Below are 23,446 nucleotides of genomic sequence, written 5' to 3' on the forward strand. Positions count from 1 at the left end.
AAAAAAGTGGGCTTACCAGATTCTGTTTCTTGTGCAACTCCTCTAAATAGCCGAGGACGTCCTCATCGGCTACATCAAACGCTGTTTGACCCTGAGGGCAGAGAGAGGAACATTCTCTACATTCAGGCCTTTACCATTCCGCACAGCCAGCTGGGCTAACATGCAGCCACACAGAGGAGGGGGCCAACTCACAAACACATCAGTATCACTTTCAAACATTACGTTTCTAATTCATTAGAACTTAGAACTTAGACTGTTAGAACTTAGACTGGCAACTCTACAGCTGTGATGGTTCACTTGCCTCACCACTAGGTTATCATAACAAAATGAAGCACATACCACTTTATTGATGACTTCCATGTCGCACAGCTGCTCCACAAGTATTCTACATGCCTCCTCTTTCCCCCAGTGAGCTGCGGCGTGGAGGGGAGACCAGCCGTCATAGTCTTTAATATTTACATCATACCCTGCCTGGATTAAAAGCCTGCAAAACACAAGATCCAGCGGGGGTGGGGGGAGGGGGACATGTGATATTAATGCAAAAATGCAAACAAAACTGTTTCTTTTTTTCTGGTGTAGGTAATTCTGTCTAAACTTGACTGATGATGGCCAGGATTCAAAGTTGCTGACACTATACCGTACCGGGGGGGGGGGGTAGACTTAGTAAACAAAGGATTTCACTACTCCAATAACAAAACACATAACGTCTGCAATGAATGTGTATCACAATTTACATTCAAGCACACCTGCTTGTATAAATGCATATAAGAGCAGGTTTGTGTGGCCTCGCCACTACAGCTGCTGAGAGGAGCTAGACATTTTGGCCAACCTCCCAGCGCCAGATGGACCGGGAGCCTCCGTCGGGTTGCCTGGCGGTCAGTCGATACCAGTTGGCAAAGGCTTTCAAAGGCAACCATGATAAACAAGGGAGACGTGCTCCAGGAAACGCAAGCTACCTGTCTGCCTGCATGAGAGAGAACTGCTCTCCAGCCTCACAGCCCGTAAGAGGGATCACAAACGGAGGCGACAACACCATTATGTCCACCTTCCATCCGCTATGTTTGCTATTATAATCAGCGTCAGCAAGAGAGACGGGCCGATGGTTTCTTTTAAGGAGGCGAAAACAACGTGCTCTGGGCGTTCGGTTTATTGGCTTTTGCTTTTGGCCGGCGAGTGAACTCACTTTAAAACCTCGGTGTATCCCTTGGCAGCGGCGACATGCATTGCCGTGCCGCCCGACTTGGCATGCCGCACGTCGTTGATTTGGCCACTGTTGAGCCACTGCCGCGCGTCTCGCAGCATGATCCTCTCTTCCTCCTTCCTGGCCGCCTCGATGTCCACTCCTGGTAAAAGAAACGCATAAAAAAAAAAAAGGGTGGAGGGGTGAAGTGAGGGTAGTCAGTCAGATCCTGCACTTTAAAATCTTCTTTACAATCCTACAAAGTGGGACGCTTCAACAAAGGCCAGGAAACATGCATGATATTTTTACTGAACCTTGGGGAACTATGAAATGTTGCAGAGAAAGGTGGAAAAAATGAATCAGAAAAACCCATAGGCCTGCTCTGCTTGAATGTAGGTCTACTACTACGCTGTCAGTCAGCCATCACTCCTGCAGACGTTCTCCCCATACCACTCTGGGCGTGTGGTTAAAAGAACTCAGGCCAGGGTGTGAGGGGCTCCCTGTACAGTGTAATGTCATTGGCAAGCTATTACAAAAGGATGAGGAGATGAAAAACCTTACAATGCAGAAACCGGACCTGGCACAGCGCTGCTGCTGCTGCTGCTGTCTCATTCTGCATGGTATAAGACTGGAGTCAGCAGTCTACGGCATTTGGCTAACCTCAGATTAAAACGTATTATGGGAGCAAGCAAATGCCAACCATTGAGGAATCAAAAGGTTAAGCAAACAGGTACTACTCCCTTAAAATCCTCAGACATCGCCAATGTATGGCACAAGAGGGAGGTCAGTGAAGATAATCCTTCACAGCTAAAAAACAAAACAAACAAAAAAAAAAAAACAAAAAAAAACACTCTCCGTCCTATTAAACTAGCACGCTCTCCTTCATTTCCCTTTCCAAAAGCAGTCCCCTCAGAGCAAAATCTGGGAGAATTTTTGGCATGGAGTAGGACACTGCTGGTCGCACGCTAGAGGGAGGCGTTGAGAGTCTGACCTCGTTTCCAATCCCTAACTGTCCTGGCATTTCCAGAAACTGCATCTTGAATTTTTTCTATTTGTTTTTTTTTCAATGGGGGGAGAAAAAAAAAAAAAAAAAAAAAAAAAAAAAAAGAAAAGACAAACGTTCTTTAAGATGACAGGTAAATCTGGTAACTAGGTCAATGGGGCTATGCTATATAAGGTTCCACCGCGTTGAGGCATGCGTCGTCTTGTCCATCCCAAGTCTGCGCCGAGGGCTTAAATGCAGGTCGTCTGGCAGCTGCTGAGAGCGTTTTCTGCCTGGAATTGACCGTGCAGAACTACGTAAACAGACGAGAGCTCTCAGGCTGACTCCAACATTTCAGCTGCAGGTATACTATCAAACATGGCTCCCTTTCTAACCTGTCGAACAGTTGAGAGAGGCTGATTTCTTTCTGGAAATTACACAGATGTGTGCCAAGATGAAGGCCAAAACAAAAAAAGTTGGTTTTAAACAAATACAGTATAATGAGGTTTCATTCATGGCATTTCAAACATCTTCCTCTGACAAAAGAAAAAAATGGAAAAAGTGAAAAAGATCTCAGGGTAAATACTGTAGGCAGCAGTGACAAACATTACAGTTTTACCATCCCAGTTTTTGAACAAAACACATAATCAAATCTGTGGAGATGGAAATACAGAAACACATCTTCCTGCTTCAGACTTTACCTGCTCTTATTAACCAAAACCAAAGCAAACATCAATCTAACATTAATCCAATAACATTTGGCGCGTGTGGGTTCATTTCAATACAACGTAGTGAGCCAACAGCAGTGTTGTAATGACCTGTGGCAATTCTGAAAGCCATTCTGGTTGACAGTCAGGTTGGCTAGGGAGTGGTTAAAGTTGTGTGAGGTTACGGGCCCTTTGCCAAAGGCAAGGAACAGAGGGAGGGATGGGGACACGCTTCTATCAGCTAAACATTCCTGCTCAAATTCACTGACAGAGCAAGGCCTGTGCGTAGTATGTAGCTCAATCGTGGGAAGAAATTCAAACGGGGGGAAGAAGAAGAAGAAGAAGAAGAAGAAGAAGAAGGAAAAAAAAAAAAACAAAAAAAAAAAAAAAAAAATCAAGGAATGCTCCGTTTCAACTCATTCCACTGTGATGAAACATACCATAAGCTTGGCTTGAAATTTCAAAACAAACAACCAAACTATTATTTGAAACTCTTTATATCGTAACAGATTTTATGGTTTACTTAATGGTGCATGTGGGTTATGTCAACTGGCACAACAATCAATACCAGCCCTTTAAATATAATGCACAGTTTTCAGTTTCGGTGCCCCCCCCACTTGACACATTTGGACCAACTGGACACAGCTCTGCCTAAACTCTCTGTTTCATGCAAAGGCGTGCACTGGACTGGATCGATCCCGGACAAGCCACCAAATGAGGTGAAAGGTCAAAGTTCAAAGCCACATGGTACAGCAACCACAGTGCTCACTCACAGAGACCATGCTCTTTTGGTTCTACCCACGTGATGCCATTACAGTGGTTTACACTGTGCAGCCGTAATGGCTTTCAATTAGTCCTTTTATTCCACTGTGACGGGCAGCCTGTACATAGCATTGTGTGGCTGCAGAGCGTTACATAAAAACATTAAGAGAATCACTGTTAGAGGGCCACTAAAGCAAAACTGCAGTCATACCATGAGGTCACTGATGGTGCTAGCAAATACGCAACCCTCTATAGCACAGAGGACAGTGAGTACAGGGGGCGATGAGGACAAGACACTGATCTCAGTTAGTAAGTCACACCTCTTGTTGTTGTTCACGTTATTAGTGCCCGCTGTAACAACTAGACGTCATAATGGCCTTTTTCTTCTTTGCTAAATTACAAAGGGCCCCATCACTGCACAAGTAACAAGCAAAGCAGAGGTGGAACAAAAGACCTTAGCCAGAACACAGGGCAACATGCTGCCTCTATAAAAAGCAGGAAGACTAATTGACCTCCACAAGACCACAAAATAGCAGCCTCTTGGATAATCTGGCCCAAATTCAAAGCTGGTTTTACAAGAAAGCCTTGCACCCTGTGCCAGTGCATAAAGGCATCCCTGTGAAAATAAACAGACAAAAGCCAGAAAATCAAAAGCTGACTGATAATCCCGCCCCTTCTCGCCACAAGCCTCTGTTCAGCCTTGTGAGTCAAAAAACACAACTGTCTTTGGACACATCCAATCTACATTACAACTAACAGGAAGGAAATTTAACAAACAAGCACTAAGAAAAATACCTTCCAATAAAGCAGAACCTTTTACTGCGTGGGAAAAAGGCCTTCTCGTCACCACATTTAACAAGGGACTGAATCACATGGCCATCGATAGGGGAGAGAAATGGGAGCTATTGTTCCAAGCACTGGGGTTGTGAGGGTTTTCTCTGCTCGACACAGACCCTCTGGCTAGCCCTCTGGAACGAGTGGCATTGGGTGGGTTCGGGGTGGGGGGGTTGATGGGGGGGGGGGGGGGTGGCAGGAAGCCCAGTCACCTGACCCCCACAGTGGTGTGCCATCACAGCCAGCAGGGAATAAAGGTCGAGAGGGTTGTGGGGGAACTGTGGTCCGTCCGTCCGACATATTTAACCCCATGACTGGGGTGGGGGGGAGGGGTGTCTCTCTCTCTCTCAGAATGGAGCACAAGACAAGAGAGGCAAATCACATTACAGGCGCAGAGGGCATTACACAACAGCGTTATGTAACCACACCTCTGAGTGAGGAGAATGGAGCTCTCTCTCATGTTGTGATAGGACCGGCAGCGGCGGCACAATCAAGCTCTATATGGGCCTTTCTGTCCAATACACAGCTTGGCTTGCTGACACGGAGTCTGACCCATCAGTCCATGCTTCAGCCTCAAATAGACTTGACTCGAATAAACTTCAGTGTCCGTCTTGACCCATTTAAAAAGCAATCCCATCAGGAAACGGCAAAAGATGGGATTTAGATTAGATTAGATGGATAGATGCTTTATTGATCCCAAGGGAAATTTGGGCAAAAAAAAAAAAAAAAAAAATTCCACGAATGCTTCTTGTAGTACACAGGGTATGACCAAAGAGGAGCACATCTTTCAGCACAGGAAACAGGGCGGTTGCAGGCAACAAGCAGTCGCCCCACCTCAAAAGCACACTGTCCGTCAATCGGCACAAATAAAACCTGACAGCAGCTATTGGCTGGGATGTGCCACATTCTGTTTGGGTATGGGTTAAGCTGTGGCAGTTATATAATATACTCTCAAGGAACACTACATGCTAACAGCAGAGCAGGCTGGGAATATCACCACTACTCCCAGCTGCCCATTAAAACCCTTTAGACGGGTAGGGTGTTGAGGGATATGCCCCGACCACAGCAGACCAAACAAACCTTGCCCCAGATCCCAGAGTTCCTGCCCTCGACTCCCTCCGACATACGAGGGTCAGGTTCAGGTTTCTTCAGAGAGCGCCGCCCTGCTCCTGTCTTACACCACTTGCGAGGCCCTATCTGAGCAAACCAGCCGTGAAAGACAGAGCCAGAGGCTCTTCATTTCTCATAGGAAACCCAAGATGGTAGCATAAGGGGGAGGGGGGGGTCTTATTTTAATGCAGGGATTCACAACTCTCAAACCTGCCCACACACGCTCACAAATTCATGCAAATTGACAATATTTAAATGCACAGTGCGTAACGTTTTTTCCTTAGACAGCTGCAGGGAAGCGGTGTAGAGAAGGCGTTTCTCTGAACACTTTCGAGCCATGTCAAGCGGTCCAGCAGTCGGAGCCGGAAAAAAAGACCCTACACCCACAGACGCGCAGGAGAAGTGCAGAAAGGCCCAGACAAAATCAGAGGCTCAGCCCCCTGCCACGCCACAAAGGCTATGGCCATCACCTCCCAGTAGTTGGGCTGTGAGGGGAGCGGAGTTCTACAGCGCCTAGGGGCCATCGCCGCATGTCTGAACAAATCCTTCCAACCAACGGTGCGGGCTTCATTTCATCAACTCCAGAATGGGCCAAGGCCAAAAATAGAAAAACGCCTTCCATCCAGTTTAGGATCACAAAAGGTCCAAGTGAAGTGGATCGCATTTCTCCAGCTTCCATTATGTAACTCTGCCCAAGTAAGCAACCAAGCAAGAGCAGACTAGGGGCTGGGGTTAGGGTGGGGTGGTGCTCACGGCATTGTTGCGTTCACTCGATTTCTTAAATCCAGTATGATGGCACACGCATGACATACCTGGACATGATGTACACACAGCGGTGGTATAACAGCAGGGATTACAGAGGATAAGAGAGAGAGAGAGAGAGGGAGCAAAAAGGAGAGAATCTGTGTGTGTGTGTGTGTGTGTGTGTGTGTGTTTGTGAGAAAGCAGACAAGTGGAACTTGTATTCTACGGTACTGGTGTTGGAGTGCTGGAAGGCTGCCAAAGCCTCGCTGTCTGATATGACTGCAGGGTAACAGTGGCCTGGCTGCACGCACTATGATCCAGTGCAAATAGGACCCGCCCCTGACGATGCCTGGCACGGGTATCAATTACCAAAACCTGAACAAACGTGTCACACACAGATGATGGGGTCACACAAGCAGACAGCAGACCGGTCTTGGTTTGAGGAATCACCAACATCGCAGGGATATTTACTCGCCCTCGCCTATCTGAGATGTCTGTGCATCGGTCAAGGGAAGATCTACAACCTTCACAAGGGGAAGTTGGGGCACTGTGGGCCGTACCTTGTCGGTTGATCTCGTTCTGCAGAAGCTCCTCCATGGCCTCCTCCTCGGCGATGTCCAATGGCGTCTCCCCCTCGCTATTGACCACGCCCACACTTGCACCCTTACTGATTAGATACCTGGAGAGGCAGAAGCACAAGGTTAACAGAGCTTAACTCACTCAAGCTCTACACACGCTATTATTAAAACCCTTGAAATGGGTTCAATGGGTTCCTGGAAAGCACAACCAACACCTGGGCGGAAAAAAAAAAAAAAAAAGATCAAGCAAGCATGCATATATATGGGTGGTTGACATATAAGCCTAAAAAAAAAAAAAAAACAAAAAAAAAAAAAAAAAAAAAAAAAAAAAAAAAAAAAAAAACACAGAAGTGTAAATGGGGACATTATCATAAAATAGACAAACAACCTATAAATAAATATATTAGCTCTGGGAAAAATTAACAGACCATTGCACATTTTTCTAATGTCATTGCTACGGTTGCTGAGTGACATTCTAATGAGCGAGAGAGAGAGAGAAAGAAAGAAAGAAAGAAAGAAAGAAAGAAAGAAAGAAAGAAAGAGAGTCTCAGGTTCATTAACAGAAAATTGAGATGTCGAGATGTAAAATTGAGAATGTGGGACACCTAATTGACATATATACCAAAACATGGAATTTCTAAAACAATCTTTGATTGTTGATCAATAAAATGCATACCATAATGCGGTCAGTGTGTGTGTTGAGCTTCAAATGACTAGTTAGCAGCTTTAAGCAGACACCACGGAGCATATAATTTGGTAGAAAAACAGTGCTGTTACTCCCTTGAGCATGCTTAGGCCGACTGTTTGACCTTTGAAAAAAAAAAAAAAAAAAAAAAAAAAAAAAAAAAAAAAAAAAAAGACCCTGACACAAATAACTCCATTGACCCCCATAGTGACCTCTAGAGGGTCTCCAAATCGTCATTACCATACAAATGCGATTAGCAACATGACTAGACATGTCTTTAATGCTCAGCTGCTCATAGATTACTCAATCCAGTGCAGCACAATTCTCCTTCCTTCAAATGTCTTTCACTAGGCCTGCACAAGCCACACACACACACACAAAGGCTGCTAACAATTAGGATCGTCGCTGATGTGGGCAGTGAGCAGCCCCTTTTCATTTCAGAGATGTACCACTTCTAAAACCAGACATTTAAAAAAAACCCTCCTCAAAAAACCAGGGTCCACAAACCGAAGGTATACATTTTATCACATTAGCATTCAGCCAAGCCTATTTTGGGGTTCTTTTACAAGCCCCGTGGGCTTTGTGGTTCGTGGTCCACCCTGATTGGGGAAGGCTGTGGTACTGGGTATTTGGGCTTTTGAAGGATTCTGGTCACTGCCTTCCAGTACAGTGTTTTCCCTGCTAATAGGGAGAGGAGGAGTTAGCCCACATGTGTTCTGCCGCCATGCTACCACAGGACGTTCACGGATCCTCCACAGTACGGAAGGCACTACATTCGAGGAGTCTTTTCACTTCACCTCCACGTCGTCCCATTGTACGGCTCCAGAACAAGAAATCCCTTGTCTTGCTGAACAATAGGGTGGGGTTACCGGCTCTGGTAATGGGAGTTAACGCCACAATAGACAAGTGTGGAGCGCCACTCACTAATAATAACTCATCTCAGTCCAGCGAGACTGGAGACGTTCATTTAAGTTGTGATATGTTCATTTAGCCAGGGGTGAGCCACAGTGGCTTTCAAGAAACCATAAGTCTTCATTATGACTTTCAGTGAGTTACAGTGTCAGCAGAGAAGCCTCACCAAGTGTAATTATAAGAAAAACCCAATGCAGCTGAGGTGTTCATGTCGACACATCACTTCATTAAATTTGACAGTAACAGTTTCTTTCTTCTTGATAGGACATTTATTAAAAGGGCTTCTGAAACATAATACGTTGACATTTTAAGGTCAGAGAACTCCCCCACCAGTAACTTGAACAATGAGTGGCAAAGGAACACAGAACAGGTTCACTGGGGCTTTGAATGTCCACTGATAAAAATCTCAGGCGTCTTCTGTTCTCCTGAAAGTCTCCCTCTTGACTCTGAAGAATAACCGAGGGGGCAACTTGATATCAAAACTACTTTAATCCAAAATAAAAATACACCTTGTGACGTCGGTCTCTCAACAAAAGAGCCCAACCTTGGCCTCACTACTTTTGTAGTCTTACAGACACAGAGATCAGAGAGTGCCACAATCCATCAGCCCCCCACCCTCAAACAACCACCTCAAATGGGTCCATCTTAACTTCAGGGACGTTTCATTCTCAGGGAAAGACTAGTGCCATGAGCTTACTGTATACTAGGGTGGCCACGGCTGTGTGAATGTCAATTCAGTCTATCGGCTGAGAACAGGTGTTAATTAGCTTTTAAATCTGCTAAATGTTCCTTTGTGAAGGCAGTTAGCACTGGTCAAACTAAAGGTCAGACAATCACTGTATTAGGGGAAAGTAAGGCAATGTCTAGGTTGAGAAAGTAACCCAATGAAACTGCCTCAAAACACCTTCATAATTTGCAAGAGTGGGCAGAAAATAAAATACATTATTGATTGCAATTGATCATCCAGGACCCACGGCTCATTGTCTGATGGCCTCTGGATCGTGTAGCCGACCCTTTTAAAACGTGGCAGAGGAAGACCGACACAATCACATGCATGGCAATCCAACAACCTGAGGGTGTGGATTTTGGACGATAACAAAAAGGTCTAAAAAAAATTAACAATTGATCTGATACCCTGCTGTGTCGGTCTGTCTATCATTTATGTAGGATATTGATGTATTGCAAAGGGGGCTGGAGTAAAGGGCATCGAGAGAGAAATAACAGAAAGAATAAACTGAGGACCATCCATCACTGGAGAGGTTGTGTGCAGACAGGGGTCACTAATAGAGCTGGACCGGAGCCCAAGGAGCACACTTAAGCATTTAGCTGAGCCAGAGGACATGGGAGGCAGGCTAAGGTGGTCGGAAATACTTAAAGTGCTGCGGACACCCGCGCAGACATGGGCGCCGCGCACTCTGCTTTTGACATACGATTACTCCGACAACATTGTTATCAATAAAAAACCCCGCACAACAGCGCAGGTGGAGGTAGAGTTCGACACTGATGTGCGGGGTTATATTGAGAATAATGAGGTCTCATGTTGGGCGCCCGGTCTCTGCAACGCTTAAGAGCTGCATCTGCTTATTGGACAGTTCATCTGGACAGCTCACTGGGGTGGAATTCTACAAGCAACTAAGGCAAGTTGGACACATCACAGGACACTACATTTTCAAATTTGCACATCTGACCTACAGTCTCATAACCGTAAGACTTCAGTAATGAAAGTAATGAGGGTGTCTTTATATTGCATGCATGGCCAACACTGGATGGGCTAACCAAATTAAACTGGGACCCGCAAAACTGAAAACAAAACGGTTCTGTCCACTCACTCGGCTATGTCCACATATCCACAAGAGGCCGCAGCGTGAAGAGGGATCCAGCCCTCATTGTCAGGTTGGTTGATGCCCGCCCCGTGCTCCACCAGGAACGTCACCATGTCCACGTTATCGTCTATGCAGGCCTAGAGAGAGAGAGAGAGAGAGAGAGAGAGAGAGAGAGAGAGAGAGAGAGAAGAGAGAGAGAGAGAGAGAGGAGGGAGAGAGAGAGAGAGAGAGAGAGAGAGAGAGAGAGAGAGAGAGAGAGAGAGAGAGAGAGAGAGAGAGAGTTAAAGTGTTAAATGACAGCAGGAGTCCAAAGAAATGCAGCATTTCTTCTGAGCGAACCCATCTGACCCTGGCGATATGAACGGCATGCAGAGTTAACGTATGAGCAGGTCGAGCTGCCAGCTCTTTGAAGGATGCTTGCCTTCTGTTGGCTCGCCCAGGCTCTCTGGAACGCAATGGAATGCTGGCAGCAATAGCACTTCCAAGATGCAGTGACATAGTGAGGCTGCTTGCAATACCACACGGCAAAAAACAGAATTTAGTGAACTGCCTGTACAGAGTTTTTCCCCTTTGCAAAATGGCAGTATTTCATGCTCGCTGCTTATCTCTCTTTTCCCCACTAAGACATCCCACCTCTTCGGTCTTCAGTTTAATTTTCTGTTCATCCCTAACTTTCGGTCTTTATCAGAGTATCTAAGTTCTGTTTTCAACAAATGCTACTCATGCACGACGCTGGCATAGGCCCCTCTAGTCAAGTGAGGCAGTAAGAGATTATGAGCCAGAGCCAAACCACATAGACCTTCTCAAATCCTGGCGCACAGCTTCGGGGCTTCCACAACGAATCACAATACTCTGGCACTCCTGAAAACATTAGCTCATCAACTTTCAAAAACAAACCCTCAAAGAGGAACGGTAAGCAGGCCCCAATTACAGCGTGCCACTACTCGACTGACACAAGAGGAGAGAAGAGCAGAACATAGCCAAAGTGAAAATACTGTTTAAAGGAGCTTCACAACACAAGGCGTGAGCCAGAACTAGGCTACAAATGATTCTGAAAAATGTAGAAAGGAATCACTGATGTACTGAACGGTGCGCATAATTCATGAATTTATTAAGCTTAATATAACATTGTATTGCTGCAAAGGGGTCTGTAAAGAAGCGGTGTAAGAGGTGTGTGTGTGTGTGTGTGTGTGTGTGTGTGTGGTGGGGGGGGGGGGGGGGGGGGGGCTCAGTCGGAGCTCTGTGCGATGCCATATTCCAATGCAAGGGGGGGGGGGGGGTTCTAGTGGGCCGTTTTAGGCCAACCCCCACATTTGTGAGTGTTCCGACCGCAGGAACCGCCCACGTAGGACCTCCTTCAGAGCCGTTTTAAGGGGAGAAGCACCCAGGGTCGGTACTTCAGGGATGTTTGACACTTATTAGTCAAACATGGCGTGAATGAAAGACAAGTGCCAGTTTTAAAACCAGCAGGAACCCGCAGTGGAAAAGCACCTAATGAAAAGAACAAGCAAGCGAGCAACCTAGAGAGCAAGAAGGTGAGAGTGAGCGACCGAGAGTGAGAGAGGTGAAGGCTCGCCTCAAGGCAGGGGAGTAACGGCTTCTCTTAATGGACCAATACGCTGTGAGGCCCAGGGGCAGCCCAGAGTTCAGGTGTGGAGACTTCAAAAGCAGGCCGATGATTTTTGGGGTCACAGAACACAGAGAAGGCAAAAGCGAGAGATAACAAGGGCCTGATAAGAAAGCCTAGAGTGAAGGTGAGTGAGGGCTCTGACATGTCTGAGGAAAACTAATGAAACAGTAGCCACAGAGCAGCGAGTGAGTGTGAGATGATCAGCCAGCCACTGCTGAACTAGAAAAGTTTCATAGGTTTTCTTTTCCCGATCAAATATATCCCACAAACCCAATAGCACAGGAAAGCCTGCACCCCACACACACACACACACACCCTTCGGCTCAGATTCCTCTGAGAAAAGATTGCAGTCTTAAGTCTTGAAATCTACAGAGTTCCCACAAGCTTCATCCCCCCCCCCCCATCTCCTTCTTCGAGACCCCCAGCCTTCTCATAAAGTCTGTCTATGGGTTGCTATGACTACCAAGAGGACATGAGACACACACACACAGACACACACACACACGGCACATGACTATCTGGCTGGAATCCTTGTCAAAAATGTGGGCCGTTTGCCGCGCCATACATGGCCAGGGCCAGCACGAGCCTCTGCTCTCTTATCTGGGCCAGTGTGGGGAGCTGGCTGCATGGGTGTCCATACAGATGCCTGATGGGGATATTCCCCAGGTGTGTGTATACTTGTGTGTGTATTGGGGGGGGGGGGGGGGGGGGGGGGGGGGGGGGGGGGGGTGTTGTCCTTAACCCCTGACTGGCAAGTGTGTTTGTAAACGGACCCCCCACCCCCACCTCACAGCAGTAAGCCAGAAGTCTGTTGGGTACAAATGTTTTCTGCATGCTTTCTTTCTACTTTTCAATTTTATTTCACCCACAGAAGGAAAAAAAAGGCAAATTCACAACCAATTCTGCATCAATGTTACACTCACACTAATGTAAAAGACTACCCATAGTCTAACATCTCTGTGACTTCCTTTTTTTCTCATTTGATCACATTTTCAATCTAGTCATTTAAGAGAACGCCTTAAACTAATCATTGTAAAAATATCAGTAGTATAGCAGTATAACAGATCAGGTAAAACAATTAAAAAATTACTTCACAATCACTGTGGGCAAACAACTATTTGTTTTAAGAGCCGGCAGGGAGCTATGTGTGCTGGCTAGAGTGAGCCATGCAAATGGCAGGGCAGCACTTGAGCTCTTGGACGACTTGTATGGATTTGTTTGCATACTTGCACAACTCCTTCTCGCACAAGCTGCTCAAGATATAGGTTATCGCTCTTCCTACGCTCTCTCTCCCCCTCTTTCTCCCTTCCTCCACCCCCTCGTATCTCTCTCTCTTTCTTTCTTGCTCTCGCTCATTCTTTCTTTGGCTAAAGCGTCAAGCGAGCCCCTTAAGGCAAACAAGGCTGTTCTTCCAGCTCTCCACCAGGCTGTGCGTCAGCATCACCCCTCCTCTGCCCCCTCCGGCCCACCTCCTCCCACAAACCAACAATGGTAATCCTTTAATAGCAGTAATTGTTAAAAGCTGGCAGGTGTGAGAAATATCACCCACATCAGTGAGGGAGGGCTGAGGGTTGGGGGTTGTGGTGTGTAGCTAAGCAGCAAACTGATACACACAGGCACATGAAAACGGGAATATGAGGTCTAAAATAATCTTTAAGTCCATTAATATGGAGAGAGCTAAATGCTACTAATTTTCACCAGGCGCAGGATTAGAATTAACTTTAAGTTGGACTTGTAGTTTGACCAAAGTTCAATCCTTACCGATATATCCTCCACAATTGAAATTACAGGGTTCTGCAATAGAGGAAAAGGAACGCCTATGCTACTTTACTCACCCCTAAACACTGCAATAATTGTGTACATTAACAACGGGATGGCACCAGATTATTACCTGATTAAACGCACACACAGTTCTTTTCATTTTAAACCTGTGACGTGGTGGACATGCTCATGCAATGACATTTAAACCAACCGTGATAGTGGCGGCGCTCTTCTCAACCCACTGCGGGGGCGGGACTCCAGTCCACAGAGTGGCCTGTGCCACTCTCTCGAGGGGTGACAGCTGGACGTAGCGGGGGTTAAGGAGGCAGAGGCGGGCACAAAGCGCGCCTTTTACTGGCCTGTGCGTGAGCGCGCTACGGGTAGAGAGTGGGAGCTAATCTGACCATTAATGTTGGCAAGAATAGATAGCATTGTGTCCCCCAAATCCCCCCCCCCCCCTCTCTCTCGCGCTCTCTCTCTCTCTCTCTCTCTCGCTCGGTGGCTGGCTGGCGGGGCCGGCGAGACTGGGCTTCGTCCAGAGGGCAGCCAGGCCACAGGACTTAGAGAGCCGCACGCAGCAACAAACTTGATTGGATAGTAGCGGTTCACAAGCCCTAAGCGGCTCTACTCAAAAGAGTGGCTTGGTGGTGGCTGCTGGTGGGGAAATCAGCAATGACAGAGCTACAGTATAGCGTTGCACTCTTGTGCACTCCACATATACAAACACATTTGGGTAATGGGATCTGTCTTCTTGTGTTGGAGTCAAGTAGCAAGCTGAGGCTGAAAGACTGCAGGGATAAAGAGAGGAGAGTGACAGTGAGGGAAGAGCAGGATTAAGACTGACTGAAAGGGGTGGGGTGTGGAGAAAGGGAAGGCGAGAGTGAGGGGGGGGGGGGGGGGGCACGAGAGAGAGAGAGAGAGAAAGAAACAAAGAAAGAAAGACAGAGAGAGACACACAGAGAGAGAGAGAGACACACAGAGAGAGAGAGAGAGAAAGGAGATTACAGTAAACAGCAGATGATCAAGAGGGAGAGATGAACAAAGCCTGATAGAGGCTTGCAGCCTTGAGGCATTTGGTTGCGGTTAGCCAACGTGTCTAACCCAAAACCCGCTTTAGGCTTTAACTACATGGTGGGCATCCAAACACTTATTATAGTCATTCAGCACACCTTGGACAGAGCTCAGCCCTTGTGTCGACAGCTTATTGTTACAGGCATGGATAAAAGGACAAGCATGGAAAACAAAACCACCCTCACAGTAAGCTGGTAAGACTTACTGGGAGAAACAAAAACTCTAAAGAAAAAAATTAATTAATTAATCAATTAAATGAAATAATAATTAAAATAAAAAATAAAAAAATAAAAAAATAAAAAAAAAAAACAAACAAAAAAAACTGTTGGCTTCTTGGGGATGGTAGGAAGAGAGGCTGGAAGAGGTAAAGGGCCTTTGGCCGCCTCTCGTTCTGAAAGTGAAAAAAAAAGAGCCCTCGGTGCTAAAGAGCTCTTTTTTTCCCCTTCTTGGTTTCCTTTTTCGTATCCCCTTGTCGCTGCGTGATAGAAACCAAGAGGGGGGCTAAAAATAAACCGTTTCAGGCACCATTTTGAGATGAGAGTGCCGGTATCTCAATCGGTCTTTATTCTCTACTAACTGCGATCGGCTTGTTGACAGATATGTCTGGGTATATGTTTCACTGAGAGCGAGTACGGCATCAGGATGTGAGGCAGGAGAAAGGGAGTAAGTGACTAAGACTAACAGGGAATCGATCTGAGTGAGAGAAAATACAAAAAAGAGAGGGGAGAGCGACTTTCAGAGGGACTGACACTGACAGAGGGTGGGACAGAAAGACAGATAGAGAAAAGAGAGAGAGAGAAGAAAACTGCAGAGGACAGGGAATCCTGAGTGACAGTCACAGAGGAGAGAGACCTGCTGATGATGACTTCAGGCTCTACACTAGAGACCGTAGTCTGATCTGACTGATCCGTTTCAGATGCCATCCTTGTGGAGTCCAGGGGGAAGACATGCTGTGCTGGTCAGGCTGTTATTTATATACAGCAGCGTGACTTCCATTAGCGCCAGGCTGCGTGCTGACAACACTGAGCTACGACCACTGATGGCGTGGATGTAATGACAGCCCTGTCCACCTCCCCTAACTGGATTACCATGACAACCCTCAGGATCAGTAGGATCAGCTAGCAGTAGCGACCCTCAGTCCGAGATGCCCCACTATCATTTTACCTGAACAGCCATACACACAGCAGGGGTCCAATTCACTTACTACAGACATACCCGGTGATTGAACGACCTGTGTGTGTTTTCCAGTGTGGTAAGCTTTTGGACAGGCCACATGATCTAGTGGAATACTAGATATGCTTCTCACAAGCGAAAACTAAATACTGGCAAGCAACATGTCACTTTCTTTCATGTCATTCTTCAGTTATAAGTGAAGGTTTATCTGCAGAGGAAACATAGCGACCTAATTTTAAAAATTAAGGGAACTGGGTAGTATACAAAACTAGGACATCCGTGCCCCATTAAATGGGAGTGCTGCAGGAGATCAAATTTCAGTCCATTGCCAAAATTACACTAATGTCAATATATGTACACTGTTGCTGTAAGGTGCCAGCTACTAACAGACACATGGTGACGCTTCAGCTTGGACCTTTGCCCATCAATCACCACTAATAGTTATCACATTTGCACATCTCAAGTAATTACATTGTTTTGATTGGATCCGACTATTTATGGCTTGGTTTGTTCTAGCCATTTACAGGGCTAGAACTAGGGCTGAAACGATTCATTGAGTTACTCTAATAACTCGATTACAAAAATTACTCGAGGCAAAAACCCTGCCTCGAAGCCTTGTTAAATTCCTATGACGCGCACTATAGACCCTTTCAAGAGAGTTCCATTATCAGCATTATAGTTGGCCCCACAAGGATTCCGTTTTAACACTCAATATGTTGTTATCTTAATGCAGAGCAAGTAGATTGGGAACCAAATAGAACGTTCAAGCATTGTTTTTGTTTACCTTGTTGAAAGGGTCTATACGCACAGGGATCTGATTGATCCACACGGACCATTGAAGCACACCACTAGCGTGTGAATCGTGATACATAGCTGGCGCGATAGCGGAGTCAAGGTGTCCATAAATGGCAGAGAATGTCTAAAGTTTTCAAGTAAAGTTTTGGGATCATTACATACTCAAAAAGGAAAAGAACAAGCATCTGAACCGAAAACATCCACTCCATGCTGTTTCACCAAGCGTCAATAAAGTAGGCCATCTATCAATCTATCTAGCCTATCTATCATCTATCTACGTAGCCTATAGCCTACATTGATGTTGGCTGATTTTAAATCACATACTGTATTTGTAGCGATGTTGTGATATAATGTTTAGCTTTGATGTTTTTAAGAAGTAAACTTATTCAGGTCTAATGTTAGCTTATGGATATGGCTTCTTATGCTTGCACTTAACTTAATTGAAGAGTTTCATCTTCACAATTGACTAGGCTACATTGTAAAAAAAACTTTGCAATGTTAACTTGAATGCAACAGTTTTAAGCAAATTGGCACTGTACGATTATGACGCTAATCGGATTTAACCACAATTTAGCCAGCCGTCTTCCATTCCAACAACAATCTTTGCACGGTTGTTTGTTTTCTTTAAATGTGCATGCAAAGAAGGGGCAAATAGAGAAAAAGAGCAAAGGTGTAGCCTCTTCGTGCCTCTTTTACAATGAAAGGATTTCATCCCATTTAAATAATACAACATAGAAAATCCTTGCATGGCGATCAATGTTGATATTGTGGCAGGCTGCTACAAATAAGTGTGTGGGAAACACTGGGATTAAAATGGCGTACAGCACCTTTACCACAGGGAACTTTGCTGTTCACATTCAATACAGATCGACTTTAAATCAAAAATCTATTTGTGGTGAAGGCCAATAGAGTATGAGAGTATGTGGTCACCCTAGTCTTTAAGGATGATAAAACTAGGCCTGCAATCCAATGTTTGACATTCTGACAGGATATAATTATTCCTCCGAAATAAGTCCTCCAATCACACTAAGGCACTCAAACAATGACCTGCCTGTCGATCTTCGAGGGGGGCTCAAAGGAGGATTTCTCTGAAAAGCATCTGACTAATGGAGGGTGTGGACTTCTGGGAAGATCCTCCTGGAAAAACACACAGAGGGAGCTTCCAGCTGATCAACCGTGCCTTCAGCCCTGGATACTTTTTTAAAATCAATATGATTCCAGTAACCAGGTTCTGGGAAGGGAGTGATGTCGGGGTTTGCCACCACCAGCACCCTATGCAGTGAGTACTACTTTCGTCATGCACAGAAACCACACTCTATGCCAAAACAATCATCAAGTCAGCCAAACATAGCATTTTTATCACTTTATCGTGAAGAAATGCATTCTATACAACACCAAAGAAAGGGCAACTGTCAAGGTTCTCAGAATTTGCCTATAGGTCTTACTTGCAACAAAAGAAAGGAAAATAAAAATCAGCATTTGCAAAAAAATAATACCTGGCTCTAGATAAAGTTTTTTGGCAACCGACTCCTCTTTTGTATCATGCTAAGTAGTCAAGTGCAGTGTGCTTTTTATGCAAAACAAACCATGACCAACATGCCACATTTTGTTGACATTTCGGTTCCTAGGGAATTAGCCTGAACTCACTGATCTGGGCACTATTGCGTCAGCTGATCTACCAGGTGAAGTACCGGATCTGTGGTGGCAGAGGCAGGCTGCCAAACGAGTCTGCTCCTGCTTCCCAACCACTTCAAACATTCTCATAACTGATTCACAGTCGTGGTTAAAAATGGCAACTGGATAAAAACCAAATGAGCCAAAACAGCCGTGACATGACGCCACACTGAATTGGGCACATTGAGAAATATCGGCAATGTATGCAAAAGCCAAATTCACAGCCAGAAAGGGCAGAATTGGTAACCTCATAGCCACACACACACACACAACCACACACAACCACACGTTCGGTTCTCACCCTTCACTCCTACCTCCCACCCTCCTAACGGTATGTCTACCTCAGAGGATCAGTAAACAGTGTGGGTGCCCCGCCTGCTTTTCAAACAGTGAAAAGAGCACTCGTAAATCACACACGTGCTGTTTACACCGCTCCTGTGAGCTCAGGTCTGCCCGTCCGGTCCATGGAACTTGGAACGCGGAACACACGTCAGATAAGACGTCAGGAACCCCCTGTACCGTCGAGACGAGGCAGCACCTCCTCAAGTCTCTCCACGACAAACAAAAGAGACGACTGACAGATAGGGATAGGGATAGAGATAGTGTATATGTGTGTGTGTGTGTGTGTCAGGGAAAGTGAAACTGAAATCCTAAGGCCAACAGATTTAGCAATTAATTGTAATTAACTACTTAAAACGAGGCATGAAAGAAAAAAAAAAAGATCTTGTGACTTTTGCATGCTAGGAAGACTGTCTGTGTCTGTGTCTGTGTCTGTGTCTGTGTCTGTGTCTGTGTCTGTGTCTGTGTCTGTGTCTGTGTCTGTGTCTGTGTCTGTGTCTGTGTGCCAGAGAGAGGTGAGTTAAAGAGGGAAACCCCGTGATGCCTGCTGCAATGAAACCCTATCCAGTGCAAACACTAGACACCTCGCGACTTCACCGCAGTGTTGGGACAGTCAAATAGCAGCACACCGCAGTGCCAGTGGTGACAAAAGACAGACAGCTCAAAGTGTGTACATGTGTGTGTATATGAGAGAGACAGGGAAGAGATGGTGTGTGTGTGTGTGTGTATGTATATGTTTGAGTGAGAGAGAAAGAGATGGGTGAGATGGAAGAGAGAGAGTGGGTGCAAGAAGGTGTGTGTATTTAGGGGAGGGAGGGAGAGGCGGAGAGAGAAAACGAGAGAAGCAAGGAGTGTGTGTGTGTGTGTTCTAAAAGAACACAGGACTTCAGTATTCATCGCTGTCATCTTCTGATACCTCCTCAGGGAAATGTGTGCTAACAGTTAAGTCCCTAAGTTGGCCCATCAATCTTAGAGTAGCGGAGGATCACTTCAGCTGTTCTGGTCCAAAGTGGACTCACTTTCTGCCAAATGGAGCAGCCAAAAAGCCTGGACACACACACACACACGAGAACCTTGTGCCTGCTGACAGTACTAGCCCATAACTTAGAAAAGTGAAATAGGATTTAACTGACATATTTATCCAAAGCGACAGGGACTCAATGTCTGGTTCAGGAATCAAACCCGCTGCACCACCCGCTACAGGTCTGCTACAGCACACCTCCATATTAGATGATTGGGTGGTAGTTTATGTCTTTCTGCATATGAGGTGAAGGGACATGAGGTGATGGCCAGGTCCATCTGCAGGGCAGGTCGAGCAGGGGCTGCTCAGGGCATCCGCTATCTATAGATTAAACTCCATAAAGCCGTGCGACGTGGGCAGGATAAATATGGAGTAGATTAGGAGGCCAAACAATATGCCGGCCATCAGACTGGTGCCGCTAATCCCGGGATAATGCGCTGGAATTCCGGCTGGGGTGGCGGAGAGTGACGGGAAAGACGAGAGAGAGTGTGAGAGAGCGAGAGAGAGTGTGAGAGCGAGAGCAAGAGAGAGAGTGAGAGAGTGAGAGAGTGAGAGAGTGAATCTATCCTAATGCTATAGGCTAATAGCGTTCCTTCCCTACACTGCCAAACTGTCCAGAAAGAGAAAGAGGGAGGAACAAAGTGGAAAAATGAGAGAGGAAGGGAGTGAGTGGGGTAGTGAGGGAGAACGGGAAAAGGGACACACATCACACAGTTACGCTCGCTCGCTCACACACACACACACACACACACAGAGAGAGAGATGCCATGGAGACAGCACCCAAAAGAGGACAAGAGTTCAGGCTGGTCAGGCCCCTTTGTTAGGAACATAAATAAATAAAGAGTGGGACTTCATTTAAAAACACGCGGGGTGGCTCCAGAGGCTGACTGACACACACACACACACACCTTGCAAGGACAAGATGAAAAAGATAATCTCACACAGCTGAGGGTAAGGGGGCCCTTTGGACCTCTGGCAGTCACATTTCCTGGCTACTGATTGGCTGCTGTCGGCTACAGTTGTCATGACCTGTTATGGTCAAACAAGAGGGAATGACCGCAGAGAATCTGCTGTGCAGACAACTGATCTCCGATCAAAACACAGGTTTATCGTGTGTGTGTGTGTGTGTGTGTGTGTGTGTGTGTGTGTGTGTGTGTGTACACATGTATGAGAGAGTCGCCTCTATGGCCATCTCTATGACACGCTGTTACCCGTGACCTTTAAGCGATGCTTAAGACAAGGACGCAAACGTGATCAGGGGGGACAGAACTACTGAAAAGTATAATAGGAATAGGGATCTGTTCAGTCCCAGCAAGACAGACAAGGTGTAATTGCACATTGCTAGCATATAGCAGAGGGCTGCCATACACAACTAAATGAGATCCAAAAATCTGAAAGGTATGTAGCAACGAACTAAGCCTAGCTAGCCTCTAACATAACCATGTTTCAATTAAAAATGTCTGCAGTGATGCCCGTGTTAAAAAGCATTTTTGAAAACCTCATCCCCATGCAGTCTTCAGTCAGATAACTTGCAGACATAAGACATAAAAAAGTAAGACTTAGTCTGCTTAGACTCAAGTTTAAGTGACCACTTCCTCTGCAAAATAGTGTTTTTTTTTTTTTTTTAAAATCAACGTGCAACAGCACAAATAACCACATTCATAATTTCATCCACCTCCGTACCATTTACAATATATTTCGTGTCATGTCATATTTATAAAGCTAAAAAAGGTATAAAAAAGAAGAAAAAAAGACAAGAATAAGCTCCGCCTCCGCACACACGCATACAGTTTCTCATCCGTTCTCACATCATATCAGGAGAGCTGGCGAGCGAGCCGCTCACATCACAGAGCCCCCAGGGAGCCGGTCCAGAAGAGGCCCCCCCACCCCACCCCATCCCAACCCACTCAAGCCCACCCCCTCACCCTTCACCCAGCCTGCACGGCTCAAAAAGAGGACCCTGGGCTTTTTCCAGCCTTTAAAAGGCACTGCACCGCCTCCAGTGTGCTGCAGCGGGAGTAGAGATCTCACTTTGTGTGTGTGTGTGTGTGTGTGTGTGTGTGTGTGTGTGTGTGTGTGTGTGTGTGTGTGTGTGTGTGTGTGTGTACAGTGCGTGCGTGTGGGTGGGTGGGTGTACAGTGCGTGCGCGCGTGGGTGTATGTGTGTGTATCCAGAAGCCCAAGCGAGAAGGAGCAATTATCTCTGGGAGTGATTGCACGGCGGACCTCCAGGCTAACTTTAGCAGCCCTCCACATCAAGGAGTGGACACTTGAGGACCCCTCCCCAACCCCCAGACTCCTCTCCTCTCCTCTCTTGGCCTGGCCTGGCTCGCTTCCTCTAGGGAGGATCTGAAGATCACAGAGACCCTGAAGTCCTCTTCCTCCATCCCCAAGAAGCAGTTTGAAATGGCTGAGGAGAGGAGAACAGTACTTGGGAAAATATTTTATCAACCTGATGCTTGCATTCAATATCAGGAGATGACTTGGGCTTGGAGGAGATGCTTGCATTCAATATCAGGAGATGACTTGGCTACTCAATGGGCTGGGACAAAAAAAAATGGAATTGAAAAAAACAAAAATAAAAATGCATCATAAATTTAACACATGTTCTGATGTTGGTATAGTTTCAGGGAAACTGGCCTGAGTTGTTGCGTGCACACAACAAGTTGTGCGGATTTAAAATGCTGAATTCACCCCCCTCTACTCCATTACCACGCCTCATGTTCCAAGTTTTCTGTTTGGCCTCTGAGCAAAACAAAGTTACATCACCACTTTCGGCCAGACTGATCACTGTTGCCAATCACCCCATGAGCACCAGAAGTTCACCTTCACCGCTGTGAGAGCAGCCGTTTGGAGCGGCGGGGACTGGACAGTGCCCTGTGATCTGAGTGCCAGCGGTTTGCCAGCGGGCTCCCGTCCAGCAGCGGGCAGTGAAAAAACAAGGCACTGCTGCCCTGGCATCCCCGAGAGGTGACCGTCCCGCCCGGCGCTTTCTGCTTTCATGGAGATGTTTGCGCGGGCCAGCTGTAGTCTCGGACCGCTTTGGTCCTCGCCACTCGTCGCCCTTACTGCCACCGAGCTTCAACAAGCCGGCCCGTTTTTCATTCTATTTACACTTTCCAGTCGGCCAACGAGCGAGAGCCATAATTCTCTGTCTCCATACCTCCTCTCTGCAGCTCTCTCTCCCTCCCTCCCCCTCGTCACACCACCTCTCTCCATCTCCCTCGGTCTTCTCCTCCCTCCATCCATCCCTCCATCACCAAACGCCCACGACACAAGTCCAGTTTTAGCAGGACTGCCAAACATAATCTTATGACTACTAGACGAGATATATATATATATATATATATATATCTCTGAGAGAGAGAGAGATAGAGAAAGAGATAGAGATAGAGAAATGTAGATGAATGAATGTTTCTTATTCATGCTTAGCAATTTTCTTTGATTGGAAATAAGCTGAATTAGAGTTCACAGTTAAATGTGACACAGAACTCTAAACTCCCCCGGGCACACACGGCCATTCAACTTCAGCATGAGCAGCTGAGGAGCCGAGGAAGTGACGGACACGTTGGGCGGTAATCACCATTGCTGATCGGCGTGAGTAACCACAACACAAGCTGACATAATGACCACCTTGATGTCTGAGTCAGGACTGACGCAGACCCG

General features: G+C 46.3%; 1 protein-coding gene across 1 annotated transcript in view; it reads right to left on the reverse strand.

Moving 5' to 3' along the window:
• Positions 1-23,446, reverse strand: part of ppp1r12a (protein phosphatase 1, regulatory subunit 12A) — a 67,766-nt gene that overhangs the window by 28,961 nt on the left and 15,359 nt on the right. Inside the window, 5 exon segments of the mRNA XM_042078850.1 lie at positions 17-91; positions 340-484; positions 1,184-1,343; positions 6,880-6,998; positions 10,324-10,454. Of these exon segments, the coding sequence (XP_041934784.1) occupies positions 17-91; positions 340-484; positions 1,184-1,343; positions 6,880-6,998; positions 10,324-10,454 (630 nt within the window).

This window comes from Alosa sapidissima, chromosome 22, assembly GCF_018492685.1.
Source record: "Alosa sapidissima isolate fAloSap1 chromosome 22, fAloSap1.pri, whole genome shotgun sequence".
Classification (NCBI taxonomy): domain Eukaryota; kingdom Metazoa; phylum Chordata; class Actinopteri; order Clupeiformes; family Clupeidae; genus Alosa; species Alosa sapidissima.